We start from the raw sequence: 18,520 nt of genomic DNA, 5'->3' as shown, positions 1-18,520 counted from the left end.
GTGGACTGAAGCAATCAGATTTGCAGACTCTCAGGTCTTCCAATTGTCACAGTCATCATAAACAGCAGTCTGTATTATCCCTGGCCCCAGTAAATAGTTATTAAACTAGGTCTCAACTACATATACAGTGGTAGGAGAATTCACTACTGTAAATATTCAGATCTATAAACAGCCTCCTGAGAAGAGCTGAGGAGAAATCACAAACCTCAGACTACCTCCTCCTCCCTCTACATCCTCTCTTATTACACTCATTTTTTCCCTAACACTGGGGCCCTTTAGTCACCTAAATTGTCTAGCCATTGTAACTGTTTTGGAGAATTTCAGCTGTCTTCTGGATACTCAGCCCCCTCTGCTGTGATAGTTGCATTTCATGCATAATTTGTCTCTAACATTACAAATTTCATACTCCTACATTTTTACTGTTACAAGAATGAAGAATACTATTTTAGCACTTCTCTTTATCAAGTGAAATTAGCATTTTCACATTAAATGCAGAATAGAAATTGTTGGTCATCTCCTTAAAATGTCTGGGTCTTAGCCAGACCTGAAGTTTAAGTTCTCAGCATGTGGGAAAAGTCACTTGTTTGCACAAGTTTCTTTGTGTAGCAGTGCTGCTGTAGCCTCCTGCCTTGGGTCTCTGCTTGTGAGCGATGACCTCCTTGAATTTCCTTCATTAAAACAGCAGAAGCCTGAAATCTGACACACCATTTGAGACTTGTCTCCTGAAGTGATTTATCATTTTTGTTTACAGGATTTCTTACAGAAGGGCAGGTACAGAAGCCTCCTCACTAAAGGATACACCTGAAATCTTTCAGGACCAGTGTCCAGAATAGAGAGCTGGTGGATTCATGGCTAGGCATTACCAACAGAGCAGAATCAAGGGTTATGTCAAGAAGGGATCTAGAATGAAGAAAAAAGATCACAGAAATCTATTTTTAGGATTTATGAAGATTTCTAGTAATTGTGAGACATATTTATGGAATCTTGCTATCAGGGAACTGACAATCTAAGCAGGACAAAAATTAATGAACTCTTCAGACAGGATCAGGGACATAGAGAATAACTGGAAGAAGACCTTGTTGACATCTTTTACAGATTTATAAATCTAATGCTAATCTTAAGAACCTAAAAGTTATTCATAACTTGTTTCAACATCTGAAGGGCAAGAATTAAATTGAGAAACTGGATCCCAATTGGAGGTGTTTCCAGCCAAGAACCCAGCCTGGGAAGACATTGATGAAAGTTGGAAAAGAGAGCAAGAGGCCAGACTCTCAGTCTGCAGAACTCAAAACTAGTTTAAGATTGTCTTTGAAGGGATCTGGATTTCATCTCAACTCATAAGCTAATATCCTAAAGGAAAGGAATTTGTAATTCTTTATATTGTGGGATATGTGCAGCTATTTCCCTAGAAATCTTCTGAGGGTAAAAAAAAACTATGAGGATCTAGTTTTCCTCTTTACTTCTAGAACCATCTCTCTGGTCTTCAGGCACATGGCATGTCCCATGGATTTAATCTAGCTTCAGCCTATTCACTTTACGTAATTTTTTCTGTGTAGCCAATATGTCCCTACCCCTTTTTACCTCATCCCTTCAAAGCAGACTCTGGCCTAAGGAAGGTCAGTGTGCATTTATCTGCTGTATTCTTACTGCTGTCATCCCACTGAGCTAGCTGAAACCCTACAGCATGCCAAACTGTCAGGAAATGGAGCCCATTTTTTCCATTCTAGGGCAGCAAGGATCTTGTAAAAGCCTCAAGGATGAAAAGGGGAGTTAGTTATTATTGCAAAATGAAACTTTAAAAGTTAGATTTTTCCTTTTAGAGATAAGCAATTTCTCTAAACTTCCTCCTGTTGAGCACATAACTAGCACTTCTTCCCCTCAGCCTAAGTGACAGAATGTGCAGAGCACCAGGAGGCCTGAGCACAGGTTCCTCCCCGCAAGAAAGAGGAAAGAATCAAAGATGGCTAGCAGTGATAAAGCAGGTGTGGAGATCTGCATTGTCTCTCTGTGCTCCCCCTCCCCTCTGTTCTTTTCTATGAAGGACTCTTACCCACCTGTATAAGGTCAGATTTGAGGCAAATGGGCCCCTCCATCTCCTCAGAGCTAGCTTTGAATAAATTCTTTTTCTTTTCTACCAAAATATATGGCCTCCTTTGATTTGGTCAATGGCAAGCAAACAAACCTGAGCCTATGAACCTAAGTGGCTATAACATGATGACAGTAATCTCTTCCAGCCCTGAAGTTCTTCAGAGGGCAGATGGGCTGGCTTCTTATAGTTGTATTTCTCAGGGATCCTACTGTATGAAATATCAGGGAAAAGAGTGTCATGATTACCTTTCAGTAAATTTTACCCATAATCTCAGTAGCCTAGCCTAACTGCCACTGACTAAAGTGGACCCTTGCTTTAGTGGAAAGTAAATGGAAATTAAAACTAAAGTGACAGTGTAATTTACAGGCAAAAGCTTTCACTGGAAAGTAAGAGAGAAGATAGGAAAAAGACTCCAGCTTGAGTAGCTGGAGGGGGCACACTCAGATGAAGAGGATCAGATCAACTTGTTACTGGGTTTTGGGGTGCTGGAGCCTCCTAGAGGTGGTTTCTAGGTTCTTTCTTAACAAAGAATTGGTCAAGACAAGTACAAATAGTAGCAAGGTTTTACATTTATTGAAGTTAGGGAAAGAAACAGGCTCTGCAGAGCAAGTTTGGGCCAAGTAAAAGTAGAAAAATAAATACACTGTGTAGGACAAAAGTGAAAGAACACAGTAGCCCTAAGCTCAAGGCCAATTGTCCTTTTTGTATTTCCCATCCTGAGGCTGGTGTCAGGTCTGGGCCATCCTATCAAAAAATTTGCTGGAGTTTTTGGGAAAAGTCCATGCACTGAGCGCATGTGTTCTTAGATTTTGTAATTAACAGATCACGCCTACTTTCCCAGTTAGTCTTAGCTACACCCAAGTCTCCTGCCTCAAACCTGCTCACAAAAGCAGGAGGCCAAATTTTCAGGATTAGCTGAAGGGGGCCAAGGTCTTCAATCATTATTTCAGTTTTGGTTTCCACAGCTATGAAGGAATCTTTATGGTATGAAGGACAGTTCCGCTGATTTTTTTGTGTGTCACAGTCTCAGTCAGATTCATTCTCAGATTCTGCTTCTTGGGTCTAAGAGATCATAGATTCCAGATAATGGCTGGAGACTTCTAGGTCTCACTCTGAGGCAGGAATCTAGAACTGGGTGCTATAAAAGCTGGTAATTGATATCGCTGTAAATCCTGAAAATTAATTTAGTTTTTCTTATCTTAGTGTCCTCAGTCTTGAAAGGGGTAAGATAGGCTATGTAGGGACAAGAGGTCATAGACAGGAAAAAGGATAAAATAGGGTCTCATTAAGCTTGATTAAAGAAATTAATAGAAAACCTCACTAAAGCAGCTTTTGCCTCTGCAGTTAGACTCCAGCAATTAGAAAAAAAAGGTAAAGAGCGAGAGAAACCAGACATGGAAAGGTTCCAGAAAAGTCAACAGGCAAAACAGGGAGGTAGCCAGGAATGTGAAAGGCCAGGATAATCAGGGGCCCCTCACCCCACAATGCAAATGAGATAAAGACCAGGCACCTAAGGACTCTTACTTAATATACAAAACACGCAAGTCGTCTTTACTTAATCATTAGCTTTAAGTTACCTTTCTATAAGGCTCTCCCACACACACTTATCCATCACATAGGGACAGGAAGAAATCAATTGGCCAGAAGGAATGTACATAGAGGTGCTCAGTTTAGGATCAAAGAGAGCCAGAGAGCCAATCAGATGTTGAAAACTTCCAGGTACCTATATGGGGGAGGAGGGGAATCCCCCTAAATAAAAAGGAGCTGAGAACAAAACTCCATAGGTATTCACCTCTGATGCCCCCTACTTTGTCAAGGTAACTGTCTATCATCTTTCTTTTTCATCATTTTTCAAATAAATTATCTTCTTTTATTTTAAACTCCGCCTGTTTAATGCATTACTGAAGCTGAGTTTACAATCCCAGGAGGATCCCAATAGCTGCATGTTCCAGAAGAGCATGGCATGGTGTGGAGTAGCAAGGTGTGGCCTACAATACTTCTGTAGACATGACAGCTTAAGTAAAATTAAGGATAATAAAACTCGGTTTGCTAATTTTCCTAACTGATTAATATACCTATATCTAAAGAATTGAGAATTTATTTATTTTCCATTAAATTTATTGGTACATTTTAGGTATACAACACAGTTACATTCATCATTGGGAACATGTACCTTTACATAACCTATCTTGGTTCTTATTTTTTCCCTATTCTCCTGCCCTCCCTTCACCCCCTCCACCCTTCCCTATTTACAGAGATTTTGTTTCCATTATTTTCCTTTTCTCAGATTTTTTCTTTTCCCTTCTTTCCTTTCCCTTACCCCTCCCACTTCCCCTACTCCTTTAGAGCTTTTCTTCCTGTTGCACAATATTAATTATACATTTTGATCCTTATTTACATTTTTAGTTTTTCATGCCAGAGAAACTATTTGGTATTTACACATGTGTGTCCTATTTATTTCACTTGAGTATCTCCTCAATGTGCATCCATTTTGCTATAAATGTCTCTAGCTTCTCATTCTTTATGGCTGAGCAGTACTCCATTTTATTAAAAAACTGTATCTTCTTTATCCAGTCTCCAGTTGATGGGCAATTGGGCTGTTTCCAAGTTTTAGCTATTACAAACTGTGCTGCTATAAACATGGGTGAGCATACATCACTGTGGTATGATTCTTTTAATTATTTTGGGAAGATACCCAGCAGAGGAATAGCTGGGTCAAATAGGACTTCTAATCCTTGTTGTTTGAGGTATCTCCATATTGATTTCCACAGTGGCTGCACCACTCTGCACTCCCACCAACAAGAAAGAAAGGTTCCCCTTCCCCACAGCCCTTCCAGCATTTGTTATTGGCTGATTTCTTGATAGCAGCCATTCTTTCTGGGGTGAGGTGGAATCTCAGCATTGTTTTCTTTTGCATCTCTCGAATGACCAGTGATGTTGAACATTTTTTCATATGTTTATTTGCTGCTTTTACTTCTTTGTCTGAGAAATGTCTGTTCATTTCAGATGCCCATTTTCGGATTGGGTCTTTAAATTTGGGATGTCTGATTTTTTTCAATTCTTTATATATTCTAGATAGTAGACCTTTGTCTGAGGAACAGCTGGTAAAAAATTTTTCCCACATTGTAGGTTGTCTCTTAGCTCTGTTGGTGGCTTCTCTTACAGTGCAGAAGATCATACAACCTGACCAATCCCTGAAATTTACCCCAGGGATGCAAGGATGGTTCAACATATGTAAATCAATAAATGTAATACACTATATCAACAGAGTCAAGGACAAAAACCATATGATCATCTCAATAGATGCAGAAAAAGCATTTCAAAAAATTCAATACCCATTCATGATATAAAAAAAACCCTGCAGAAAATTGGAAATAGATGGTCTTTATCTCACCTTAATAAAAGCTATCTCTGAAAAACCAACAGCCAACATCATACTAAATGGTCAAAAACTAAAAACCTTCATGCTAAAATTAGGAACAAGACAAGGATGTCCACTATCACCACTCCTGTTCAATATAGCTTTGGAAACATTAGCCACGGCAATTAGACAAGAGAAAGAAATAAAAGGAATAAAGATAGGAAATGAAGAAGTCAATTTGTCATTATCTTCAGATGACATGATACTTTATATAGAGGACCCCAAGAACTCCACCAAAGGACTTCTAGACTTAATAACCAAATTCAGTAAAGTAGCTGGATACAAGGTCAAAACAAAAATCAATAGCTTTCCTCTACACGAACAACAGATTCACTAAGACAGAAATTAGGGAAACAATACCCTTCACAATAGTATCCAAAAAAATGAAATATCTAGGAATCAATCTAACAAAGAAAGCAAAAGACCTCTACATTGAGAAATACAGCACTCTGAGAAAAGAGATCAAAGAGGATATAAGAAAATGGAAAGAAATCCCTTGTTCCTGGGTAGGAAGAACCAATATAGTGAAAATGGCCATACTTCCAAAACTGCTATATAGATTTAATGCAATTCCAATTGAGATCCCAGCAGAATACTTCATAGACCTCGAGAAAAAAATCCAAAAATTCATTTGGAGCAAGAAGAGACCCAGAATAGCAAAAGCAATTCTAGGCAACAGAGACATGGCAGGGAGTATCACAATCCCCAACTTGAAACTATACTACAAAGCCACTGTGATAAAAACAGCATGGTACTGACAAAGACACAGACCTGAGGATCAGTGGAATAGATTAGAAGATGCAGAAACAACTCCAGACATACTTAGCCACCTCATCTTTGACAAAGGAGCCAACCACCCTCATTGGAGGAAAGATAGCCTATTTAATAAATGGTGTTGGAAAAACTGGATTTCAACCTGCGAAAGATTAAAACTAGACCCATACCTATCACCGCGCACTAAACTAAGATCAAAGTGGATTAAAGATCTAAATATAAAGACAGAAACACTAAACTTGCTGGAAGATAAGTTAGGTAGAACTCTCAAAGACATTGGCATAGGAAAAAACTATGAAGAAATCCTCAGTAGCATGGGAACTAGCACAAAGAATCAGCAACTAGAATCGTACCTTTTTAAGAATTAAAATTTTAAAAAGGATTGAAAAATAAAGGTCAAGCTTATTCTATCTTTAGTTACCTATTGTAATCTATCTGTAGGCCCAAGTGAAGAGTCATGGTTTTTAGGAAAAAACCAGTATGATATCTGTTACTATAACAAACACCTGAGATAGTAAACATAAAGAAAAAATGTTTATTTTGGCTCTCCAGTTCAGAGGTTCCAATCCATGATTGGTGGCCTCCATTTCTTTTAGGTCTGTGGTGAGGCATTACATTGTAGCACGAATACATGGCAGAGCAAAACCACTCACTGATCACTCCCCCACCACCATCCCACATTCCTAGGGCAGAGAAGGTGAGCCTCACGGGAGCCAGAAGCACCCCAAGCCCCACCCCACCCCCATAGAAATGAAAAGACACATAAATAAGCCTCAAAAACAGACTTCCGGATCACCTACAGCAACCCCAAAGGGAAACGAGATGGAACAATCTGATACTCAACCACCTGGACTCTCTGAACTGGCAAAAAAAGAGGATCTGGGAAAAATGAAATCAGAAATAATTACTCAGATAACAGCAAAGATTGTGCTCATGGTGCTAGACATGATTAATAACTCTAGAGAGGACACAGATAAAAAAAATAGAGGATCTGAGGAACGTGATGGAATCCCAACATAGGAAACAAATGGAATCCATAAAATAGATGCAAACAGATTTCCAGGAGATTAAAAACTCCCATCGAAAGTCTGAGCAGCAGAATGAACCAATGTGAGGATAGAATTTCACATATAGAAGATAAGGTTGCAATTAGTGACCAGGAAAAGAAAAATTGCTTTAAAATTGTAAGGGAACATGAGAAATCAATCCAGCAGCTGCTAGATGATGCAAAGAAGAATAACATAAGACTGATTGGAGTCAATGAAGAAAGAGGAGAGAGTGCAGATGATATAAAAAAACTGTTCACAGAAGTTATGGCAGAAAACTTCCCAAGGAGGGGAAAAGAACTTGACATACAGTGAGGCATGTATGGACTCCAGCTAGCCTTGATCAAAACAAATCTACGCATAGGCATATAATAGTTAGGATTCCAGAAATCCAACAGAAGAATAAAATTCTACAAGCAGTGAGAGAAAAGAAACAACTCACATACAAAGGAAAGCCCATCAGAATCACAGCAGACTTCTCAATGCAAACCCTCAAGGCAAGAAGAGCTTGGAGTGATGTATTTCAAGCCCTAAAGGAAAACAGCCTCCAACCTAGATTGATGGACCCTGCAAAACTATCTTTCAAAATTGATGGAGAAATAAGATACTTTCATGATAAGGAGCACCTCAGGATCTTCATGAATACCAAACCATCACTCCAAAAAATTTTAAACAATACCCTAGGAAAAGACAATGAGGATCACAACCCCAGGAAACCCAGCAGAATGAATCCATTGGGCATGACAAATTAAACCCATAGGGAGAGAATCCAATGAAAAGAAAAAGTCATGACAAGGCTTTTAAAACTTTTGACTTCATCTCCCTAATGAGTGTAGAATTCAATCTTATTATTGTACTGATTAGTATTTTTCTGATTCTAGAGTTACACACCATTCCTTGTGCTATACTGGCTATTTATCATCTTCTTATGTCTACTTTTTAATTGGGTTGTCTATGAATGAGCTGTAAGAGTTCTTTATATATTCTGGTCATAGGTTATATGCATTGTAAATATGGTCTGCTTAAGGACTACTTTTCATTTTAATGATGTCATTTAAAGTTCTAAATTTTGATGGAATCTCATTTATCAATTTTTTTCTTTTATACATCATGTTTTTTGTATCCTAGGTAGTTCTTGCCTACCCTGAATTCATAAATATTTTCCCTTATAATTTCTTCTTAAAGTTTTATACTTTTAGGCTTTCATATTTAGGTTCATAGATCCCTTCAAGTTATTTTCAGGTATGGAAATAAAGGGTTGAGGTTAATTTTTTATATATGGATACCAGGTGTTCTAGTGCCATTTGCTGAAGACACTGTCTCTTTCTCAGCTCTTGAATTGAGTTTATATTCTATAAAATGCTAATGTTCAATAATCTTTCAAAACTCAGTGGACCATATATGTTTGGTTCTACTTCTAGATTCTCTGTTTTATTCAAATGATCTATATGTCTTTCCTTACACCAACACTGCCTTGATTACTGTAGCTTTAGAAGAAGTCTTAAAATTAGGTATTAGACATCTTCCAACACTGTTTTTTTTAACTTTTCTAGGTCCTTTGTACTCCTACATAACTTTTAAATTTCAATATCCAATTCTTCATTTATAGCAAGTATACACAGACCTGAATTTTTATATATACCTTGTGTTTTCTAATCCTGCTAAATTCAAATACAAGTTCTAGGGGCTCCTAGAGATTTCTTAGTATTTTCTCTGCAGATGATCATTTCATCTAATATAAAGATTTTGCTTCTACCTTGCCAATCCTATCCTAATTGTGTCATTTTTATTGCCAGACTATTTTGGTGGGGCCTAGGTTTCAAAGTTTAATGGACAGATAAAGAGTAAGCATATCTGCCCTTGTTCCCCACCTTAAGGAGAAAGCATTGTATCTTCTCCATTCATATAAGGTGTTCTCACTGGAAGTATGGAGTACATGTCTTTAATATGTTGAGAAGTTTCTGTTCTACTTCTAGTCTTCTGATAGCTTTGACCATGAACAGCTATAGAATTTAGTCTAATACTTTTTCTCCAACTAGTGACAGGATCATATGGCTTTTTCCTTTCCTCTGTTAAAATGATGACTTTCGGGGGTGGATCTTCCAATGCTGAACCAACACTGCCATCCCTATAACAAAACCGCTTTCTACATACTACCAGATCTGACTTCTATTAGTTTATTTTGTTAAATTTCTATGTTCATACTTTTTTCTTCTATTATCTTTATCCAGTTTTAAGATTAGCACAATGTTGAGTTCCTAAAATGAGGGGAGAAGTGTTCCTTCTTTTTTCTGCTTTGTTTGATATAATTTATCAGTTAAAATGTATATGAGCCTCCTGTTGTCATATAGGTAGGTTTTCAAGCTAGGAATATACTTTCTTTAATAGGTGCTATTCAAATTTTATATTTCCTCCAGAGTTAGTTTCATTAATTTGTCTTCCAAGGTACTTTTTAGAAGTTGTCAAATTTATTTCAAAAAAGATTTTTGTAATATGCTTTCTATATCCTTTTAAATTCTGTAAAATCTGTGGTAATGTCTCCTAGATCTTGATACTGTAATTTAAAAATGTATAATTGATATTGTGTAATAGGAAGAAAAGATCTAAAGGAGCAGCGGAAGTGGGAGGGGTAGGGGAAAGGAAAAAAAGGGAAAAGAAAAAAGTGGAAACAAAGTCTTTGCAAATAGGGAGGGGTGGAGGAGGTGAAGGGAGGGCGAGGGAAGGGAAAAAAAATAAGAGCCAAGATACTCATGTAATGGTACAAGATCCCAATGATGAACGTAACTGTATTTTATACCTAAAATGTACCAATAAACTCAATGGGGGAAAAAAAAACACTCACTGATCACCAGGGAGGAGAAGAGAAAAAGGAGAGATTAGGCTTCCACAAATCCCTTTGAGAATACACTACCAATGACCTAAAGATCCCCCACTAACACCACCTCTAAAGGTTCCACCACTTCCCAATAGGGCCAAGCAGGGGACCAGGCCTTTAACACATGAGCCTTTGGGCAACATCCCAGATACCAACTACAGCAGTGGCACCATTAGTTGATAAATAAAATAACATTGCATTCAAGTATTTTATAATTCATAAGTATACCTTAAAATATTTACATACTCAAATAATTTTATATAAAATGAATATCATGCATATATATTTGCCTATCACAAAATACTATTCTATATAAAATTTTAGAAAAATTTCTCCACATTTTCTAAATACAGTCTAATCACTGCATGTTTTTCTCCTTATTCCAGCCCAACTCCCTCTAGAATGTAAGCCTCTACACCATGAAAACATGAATCCCTTGCTTTTACCCTGGAATACAAGTTTCATAAGAGTAGGAACTCTTTGCTTGTTTGTTCTTTGGCTTTAAGAACAATGTCTGATAAATTCTAGTCACCTGCTAAATATTGCTGAATAATTGAATAAAATCTGTGTAGAGCATTATTCATAGTTAGGAACACTAAAGAAATCTAGCAGAGGGAATAAGAATAAATATATAGATTTTTCTTATGCCAATTATAATGGAAAATATTTATTAAGCAAATATCTAGGCTCTATATTAAGCATTTGACATGGAAATATTCTATGATATAACTCTATTATTAAGTTTATTTCTAAAAGTCCTGGAGGAAACTGAAGTTTAGAGAGGTTAGTACTGTGATTAAGTGCCTATAAACATGTTTTTCAATTTAGCAAAACCTGAACTATCTTCATGAGTTATTCTTTTTTTTTTTTTGGTACTGGGGATCGAACTCGGGTCCTTACCTTGTGAGGCAGGGGGCAGAACCACTGAGCTAAATCCCCAGCCCCATAAGTTATTCTTTATAATAGAATTACAGAGTAAAATAATGTTCAAGTTCTTATTATTTGGATTCTCAAAGCACACAGTGTGTAAAAGGACTGCAATGAACATTCTGACTCCTCAATCCTTGTACATAGCTCAGATTATTCCCAGAATGAATACAAATGTTGTCTATGTCACAAGGCTGTGGTGGGGGAGAGTTAATAAATGATTACAAAATTCTTTGTAAATATAGAGTGCTACAGAAATGCAAAACATCTATGACAACAGTAATTAGTTCTAATCACTATCTCCATTCTGTGTGCAGCTGTATCTCAAAATTTACTTTGTGAGTTTAATCACCAGATATCAATAAATAAATAACCTCCTCTTTCTTCGACCCTGCTGAGAAGCTGTCCTCATCTTCCCTCACTCCCTACTGAGCACCCCTCTCTCTACTTCTCCCCTTCCCTAATCCAAGTTGTCAGCAAAGGCTTAATATTGATATTAATACCAAAAAAAGAGGTTTGCCTGAGCCTTGAGACTATGAAAATCCTGACTTCCAAACAAAATTAGACACAGGAGTTGTAGAAATATACAGACCTTTCAAAATACAACTCACAGTCTTCCACTGTGCAGGAAGAGAAATTTTCCTCCCTTGAAGACCCAGTAATGCTCAGATAATGCTTTAGTTTGGATCCTGAGTGTCCCCCAACGGCTCATGTGTCCACAGGCTTTGTCCTCTGCCCATGGCTCTATTGGAACATAGTGAAACTTTTAGGAGGTGAGGCCTATTAGAAGGAAGTTAGGTCATTGGAGGTGGGCCTTGAAGGTAATATTGGGACCCCAGCCCCTTTCTATTTTTATAGCCATTATGAGGAGAATGAGCCTTTTTCTCCGAGTGTTGTACCATGATGTACTGTGCCATTAAAAGCCCAAAGCAACAGAGCCAAGCAACCTTGGACTGAAACTTCTGAAACTATGAGCCAAAATGAACCTTTCCTCCTTTCAAGTTTAAGTATTAGCTACTTTCCTGTCACTGGCACAAAATATCTGACACCCACAACTCAAAGCAGAAAGGTTTATTTGGCTCAGTTTCCAATGGGTTCAGTCCATGGTCAGCTGACTCCATGAGAGAAGTGGCATAGTAGAAGGGTATGGCCAAGGGTAGCTGCTCACCTGATAAAAGCCAGGAAGGAGAGAGAGACAGATAGAGACAGACAGACAGAGACCATGGACAAGAATACACCCTTCCAGGTTATGCCCCCAGGGACCCACCTCCTAACAGCACATTCAGCTACTGGACTCATCAATGGATGAATCCACTGATATGTATAGTGCCCCTCTTGATCCAATGACCTTCCAAACACATAAGACTTTTGGGAGACATTTAAGATCTAAACCACAACAATTTATTCTCTCAGACAATTTTCACAGTAATAGAAAGCTAACATAGGTAATTATGGTGAAATACTGAGTTGCAAATTATTGCTTATTAAGCAATGTGAGGCACATAATGGGCACCGAATAAAGGTAGCTATCATTACAATGGTCAATCCAACATTCATTTAGATACTGTACATTCTTGACTTACAACAATAACCATATGACGATTGTGAACCAATCAATGTAAGGAGATGTACATATATTATGAGTTTTGTAAACAGTTAGTATAGCCTGAAGCCTGAGTCTATCCAGAATGGATATAACCAATCTTGGCATCATGTTACAGATAAATAAGCATTGAAAAATAAACCAAAGAACCACAGTATATTCTACCTTTAACTTTTTGTAAACCATATTTTGTGGATAACTTCAGTTTTACCATAAGGCTAATATATTTCAATATTTTGAAAACATCAGTATTAATTTTTTTTTACATCAGTATTAATTTTGAGTTGGCAGAGGTAACTAACCAACTACCTTTATGTTTGGTACTAAGAGATATACCTTTCAATAAAATTATTGAAATGCAATAAAAAATAAATAACCATATGATCTGAAAAACTCAAGATATTTACTCTCTGGTCCTTTACAGACGGAGTTTGCTAACTCCTTACAGGATATGAATATAGATAATGGAAAGGTCTGAGCCCTAAGTCAATACTTAAAGATAAGAAATATAAGAAAGAAGCCAGGCGTGGTGGTGCACACCTGTATTCCCAGCATTTGGGAGGCTGAGGCAGGAGGATTGCTTTGAGTTTGAGGCCAGCCTGGGCTACATAGTCAGTTCAAGGCCAACCTGAACTATATAGCGAGACTCTGTCTCAAAAAACAAAAAGAAACAAGCAAAAAAGAAATATAAGAAGGATCAGTTTATGATATAGGTGGGAAACAAGGAGAATGTCATGTCTCCAAACTAATGAAGATCTTTCTTTTTAAGGGAATAATCAACTATGTTAATGTTGCCTACAGGACATGTAAGGTGTTCATGGGAATTAATTAAATGCTGGGGACCTTCCAAGAGCTAGCATAGAGAAGACTTTTTTTTTTTCCTAGAAAGGAGAACAGAGAAAAGAGCCTTAATCAGAAAGGGGTCTGTCAGGAGCAATTCTACATAATTTTAGAGAAAATAATTTCACAATTAAATTATGATTAGGCCTAGTTTTCCTGCCTACAGTCCAGCTATGGCATGTCAAGACATAACTCCATTTTTGCCCCCAGTCACAGCTAAAACCTCAATGGACAAGTGATGCTGTGATGCTCCAGGGCAGGATTATACCAGCTGAAGACATCCTGGTGAGGAACAAAATCTTCATCTGCATAAATTCGTCATTGTTCTAGGATTATCTCCGCTGCCCTCTGAGGGATCTCTTACTCCTGATGTCCCGAATAAAGGTATGGCGAGCTGAGCTCGGAGTCTTTCATCTTTGCTGCCCAGAGCAGCATTGATCAGGCCCAAAATTCAGCTTCTTCTCTAAGCTCGTTTCTTGTCTTTATTAATTAATTCACCTTGTGCTGTCATGGCTCACAGGAGACTAGGATTCACTGCAGGAGTTCTAGTAAGTCCCCTTTCTCTGTCCCCTACAGGGGTAAACAATAAAAGAAAGACATTTATTTTGTGTGGGTTTTTGTTTGTTTTGTTTTTTGGTACTGGGGCTCAAACTCGGGACCTTGCGCTTTCGAAGCAGGTGCCAGAACCACTGAGCTAAATCCCCACCCCTTGTGTGGGTTTTTAAAAGATGGTGTCTCATAGCACTTTTGTGTGCTGATGAGGATATGGAAATGATCCAGTGGAAATAAAAATGATGATGAACATAAAGATAGAGATATAAGAGCACGTTGAGGAGGGTGTTAAATTATGATACACATATTTCGTGAAAGCTGTATCCATATTGGTAAGAGATAGAGTTTCAGCAGTAGGGTGAAGCGATTCCTAATTCCCATATCAAATATCTAGAGTAGAAACGTCTCTCAAAAAAATAAATTAAATAAATGGGGCTATGTGCAGAGGCACATATCTGTAATCCTAGCTACTAAGGAGGCTGAGGCAGGATTTCAAGTTTGAGGCCAGCATGGGCAAATTAGTGAGACCCTATCTCAAAATAAAAAATAAAAAGGGGTCCGCGCAGCATGCCCGCCCGCGTCGCCCGCGGCCGCCGCTGCCACCACTGCTCCTGCTGCTGGCCCTGAGCCCGGAGACGGCGCGCAGACCTGGGCCGGCTTCGGCGTCCTGCGGTCCCTGACGCCGCTGGCCTCCACGATACTTTCCCCGACCGCTTCCTCTGGGCCGTGGGCAGCGCCGCCTACCAGCCCGAAGGTGGCTGGAGGCAGCACGCCAAGGGCGCGTTCATCTGGGACACGTTCACCCATCGGCCCCCGGGTGCCCAGTCACCTTTCCCCCCTGCCACTGGGGATGTGGCCAGCGACGGCTACAACAATTTCTTCCGAGACACCGAGAGGCTACGCGAGCTTGGGGTCATCCACTGCCGCTTCTCCATCTCGTGGGCGCGGGTGTTTCCCAATGGCAGCGCGGGCGCCCCCAACCTCGAGGGCCGGCGCTATGCTACTACCGGCACCTGAGGGAGAGGCTGCAGGAGCTGGGCCAACCGTGACCTGGCCGACCACTTCAGGGATTATGCCGAGCTCTGCTTCCGCCACTTCGGCGGCCAAGTCAAATACTGAATCACGGTCAACAACTCCTACGTAGTGGTCTGGCACTGCTATGCTGCTGGGCGCCTGGCCCCGGGAGTCTGGGGCAGCCCGCGGCTCAGGTACCTGGTGGCACACATCCTTCCTCTGGTTCATGCCAAAATCTGACATTCTACAATACTTCCTTTCGTCCAACTCAGGGAGGCCAGGTGTTCATTGCCCCAGGTTCCTACTGGAGCACTCCTCAAAGAATGACTGACCACTACATCAAAAAATGTCAAAAATCTCTTGACTTTGTCCTAGGCTGGTTTGCCAAACCTGTATTTATTGATGGTGATTATCCTGATAACATGAAGAGTAACCTTTCATCTCTTCTGTCTGATTTTACTGAATCTGAGAAAAAGTTCATCAAGGGAACAGCTGACTTTTTTTCACTTTCCTTTGGACCAACATTGAGCTTTCAGCTATTGGAGCCCCACATGAAGTTCCACCAACTAGAATTTCCCAGCCTGAGGCAACTCCTCTCCTGGATTGACCTTGAATATAATCATCCTGAAATATTTATTGTGGAAAGTGGCTGGTTTGTCTCAGGGACCACCAAGAAAGATGGCACCGAATATATGTATCACCTAAAAAAGTTCATAATGGAAAGCTTAAAAGCCATCAGGCTGGATGGGGTTGATGTCATTGGGTACACAGCACGGGCCCTCATGGATGGTTTCAAATGGCACAGAGGCTACAGCATCCGACGTGAACTCTTTGATGTCGACTTTTTGAGCCAGGATAAGAAATTGTTGCCAAAGTCTTCAGCCTTGTTCTACCAAAAGCTAATAGAGAGCAATGGCTTTCCTCCTTTACCTGAAAACCAACCCCTAGAAGGGACATTTCCCTGTGACTTTGCTTGGGGAGTTGTTGACAACTACATTCAAGTAGACACCACTGTGTCTCAGTTTATCGACCCGAACATTTACCTGTGGGACGTCCATCACAGTAAGAGGCTTATTAAAGTGGATGGAGTTGCAGCCAAGAAGCAGAAATCCTACTGTGTTGCTTTCACTGCCATCTGGCCCCAGATTGCCCTACTGCAGGAAATGCACATCAGGCATTTTCACTTCTCTCTGGGTTAGGCTTTAATCCTCCCCCTGGGTAACCTGTCCCAGGTGAACAGCACAGTCTTGCACTACTACCGCTGTGTGGTCAGTGAGCTGCTCTGTGTCAACATCAAGCCTGGGGTAGCCCTGTGGCAGCCTGCGGCCCAGCACCACAGCCTGCCAGGTCCCCTGGCCAAGCAGGGAGCCTGGGAGAACACTTGCACCGCCCTGGCCTTTGTAGAGTACACCAGACTCTGCTTTGAAGAGCTGGGCCACCACATCAAGTTCTAGATCATGATGAACGAGCCGTACATGCGCAACCTGACCCACCACGTGGGGCATCACCTTCTGAAGGCTCATGCACTCGGTTGGAGCCTGTATGATGAAAAGTTTAGACCCGCCCAGAAAGGTAAAATATCCATAGCCTTGCAGGCTGATTGGATAGAACCAGCCTGCCCTTTGTTCCAAAAGGACAAGGAAGTGGCCGAGAGAGAGTGTTGGAATTTGACATTGGCTGGCTGGCTGGCTGAGCCCATTTTCGGCTCTGGGGATTATCTACGCATGATGAGGGACTGGCTGAACCAAAGAAGCAATTTTCTTCTCCCTTTTTTTCACTGAAGAGGAAAAAAAGTTAATCCAAGTTTCCTTTGACTTTTTAGCCCTAAGCCATTACACCACCATCCTTGTCGACTGGGAAAAAGAAGATCCCTTAAAATACAACTACCTAGAAGTGCAAGAAATGACCGACATTGCTTGGCTCAACTCCCCCAGCCAGGTGGCAGTGATGCCCTGGGGGCTGGGCAGAGTGCTGAACTGGCTGAAGATGAAGTACAGAGGCTGAAGATGAAGTACAGAGACCTCCCCTGTGTATAATTGCCAATGGGATCAACGATGATCCACACGAGCAGCAAGACAAGCTGAGGATGTATTACCTACAAAATTATGTAAATGAAGCTCTGAAAACTTATGTATTGGATGGTATCAATCTTTGTGGATACTTTGCTTATTCATTTAATGATCGCTCAGCTCCAAAGTTTGGCTTTTATCATTATGCTGCAAATCTGTTTGAGCCAAAACCATCCATGAAAAGTTACAGGAAAATTATTGACAACAACAGTTTCCTGGGCCCTGAAACTCTGGGAAGGATTTGTCCAGAAGAATATACCATGTACACTGAATGCAGCTTCTTTCACACCTGAAAGTCTTTACTGGCTTTCATTGCTTTTCTATTTTTTGCTTTTATTGTTTCCCTTTCCCTTATGTTTTACTACTCTAAGAAAGGCAGAAGAAGTTGCAAATAGTCTGAACATTTCTCCTGCTCGTTTGTTTTGAAATAATTATGTGCATACATTGGCTCTTAACCATTTGCACCTCTTCATGTTGTGAAACTAAATTTCATACATTTGGCTTCTAGAAAAACTTTTTGTGGCATATGATAGAGGTTTTGAAATGAGTACAGGTGACTATAAAATCCGGAAAAGGTAAATATTGTCTGGATTTCTTCTCTGTTTTTGCTGATTAAGAAACTGACAGATGTCATAATTTCTGTAACATTCTGTAAGAAAAGCATGGAAAATGGTAACCAGAAATGTACATGACAAGATTAGGAATATTTTTATCTGTGCCCATTTTAAAATTTCATGCTTTTCTTTCAGTAATAATTGCAAGCATTAGAAGAAAAGGTGAAGTCCTAGTTAACAGTCTGTCAACTGCCAGGGTGGTGCCTGATGGCCATGCCTCTTTCTAACCAAGTTTCCCATGAAGATGATGGCAGGATAGAAACAGGAGAGATAGCACAGTGGCCCTAGGCTGAAACATTCCTTTTAAAAGCTGTGTTTCCATTGAATGCTGCTAATATTAATTCATGTATTTGGTTAATCATATACTTAGCAAATTATACAGATTTTTATTTTGTTTAGTATGAAGTTTTGAGGCACTCTCTAAACCCTAGGTCATGGGGATTTTGTCTCATCAGTGCTTGTAGAAAGGACATATACATAGGAGATTCTCACTGAACGTTTGCCAAAGAAAGAAGGAAAAAATACATGAATCATAAGATGATGGGCTCTTAAGGAGGTATAAAGGAGTTATGAAATACACTATAATGCACTGGCTTGTGATGCAGGAAAGAAGGAAGAAATGTTTATGATGAGCAACATTATGATTAACTTGATTATACATTTTTTAAAGCAGAGCTTGGAATGAATGAGATGATT

The 18,520-nt window shown here is 39.7% G+C and overlaps 1 protein-coding gene across 1 annotated transcript; it reads left to right on the top strand.

The window, feature by feature from the left end:
- Positions 1-1,960: 1,960 nt before the first annotated feature.
- LOC101724458 (klotho) lies at positions 1,961-17,605 on the top strand. Its single transcript, XM_021251513.2, is given in 7 exon segments — positions 1,961-1,982; positions 13,906-13,959; positions 14,682-14,786; positions 14,789-15,376; positions 15,379-16,910; positions 16,912-17,160; positions 17,162-17,605. Coding segments are annotated over 7 exon segments (2,994 nt in total).
- The last annotated feature ends 915 nt before the right edge of the window (positions 17,606-18,520 follow it).

This window comes from Heterocephalus glaber, unplaced genomic scaffold (genome assembly GCF_053883595.1).
Source record: "Heterocephalus glaber isolate CG9 unplaced genomic scaffold, H.glaber_assembly_v1.0 deba00001481, whole genome shotgun sequence".
In the NCBI taxonomy this organism is placed as follows: domain Eukaryota; kingdom Metazoa; phylum Chordata; class Mammalia; order Rodentia; family Bathyergidae; genus Heterocephalus; species Heterocephalus glaber.
This window is presented reverse-complemented; position numbering and strand designations above follow the sequence as displayed.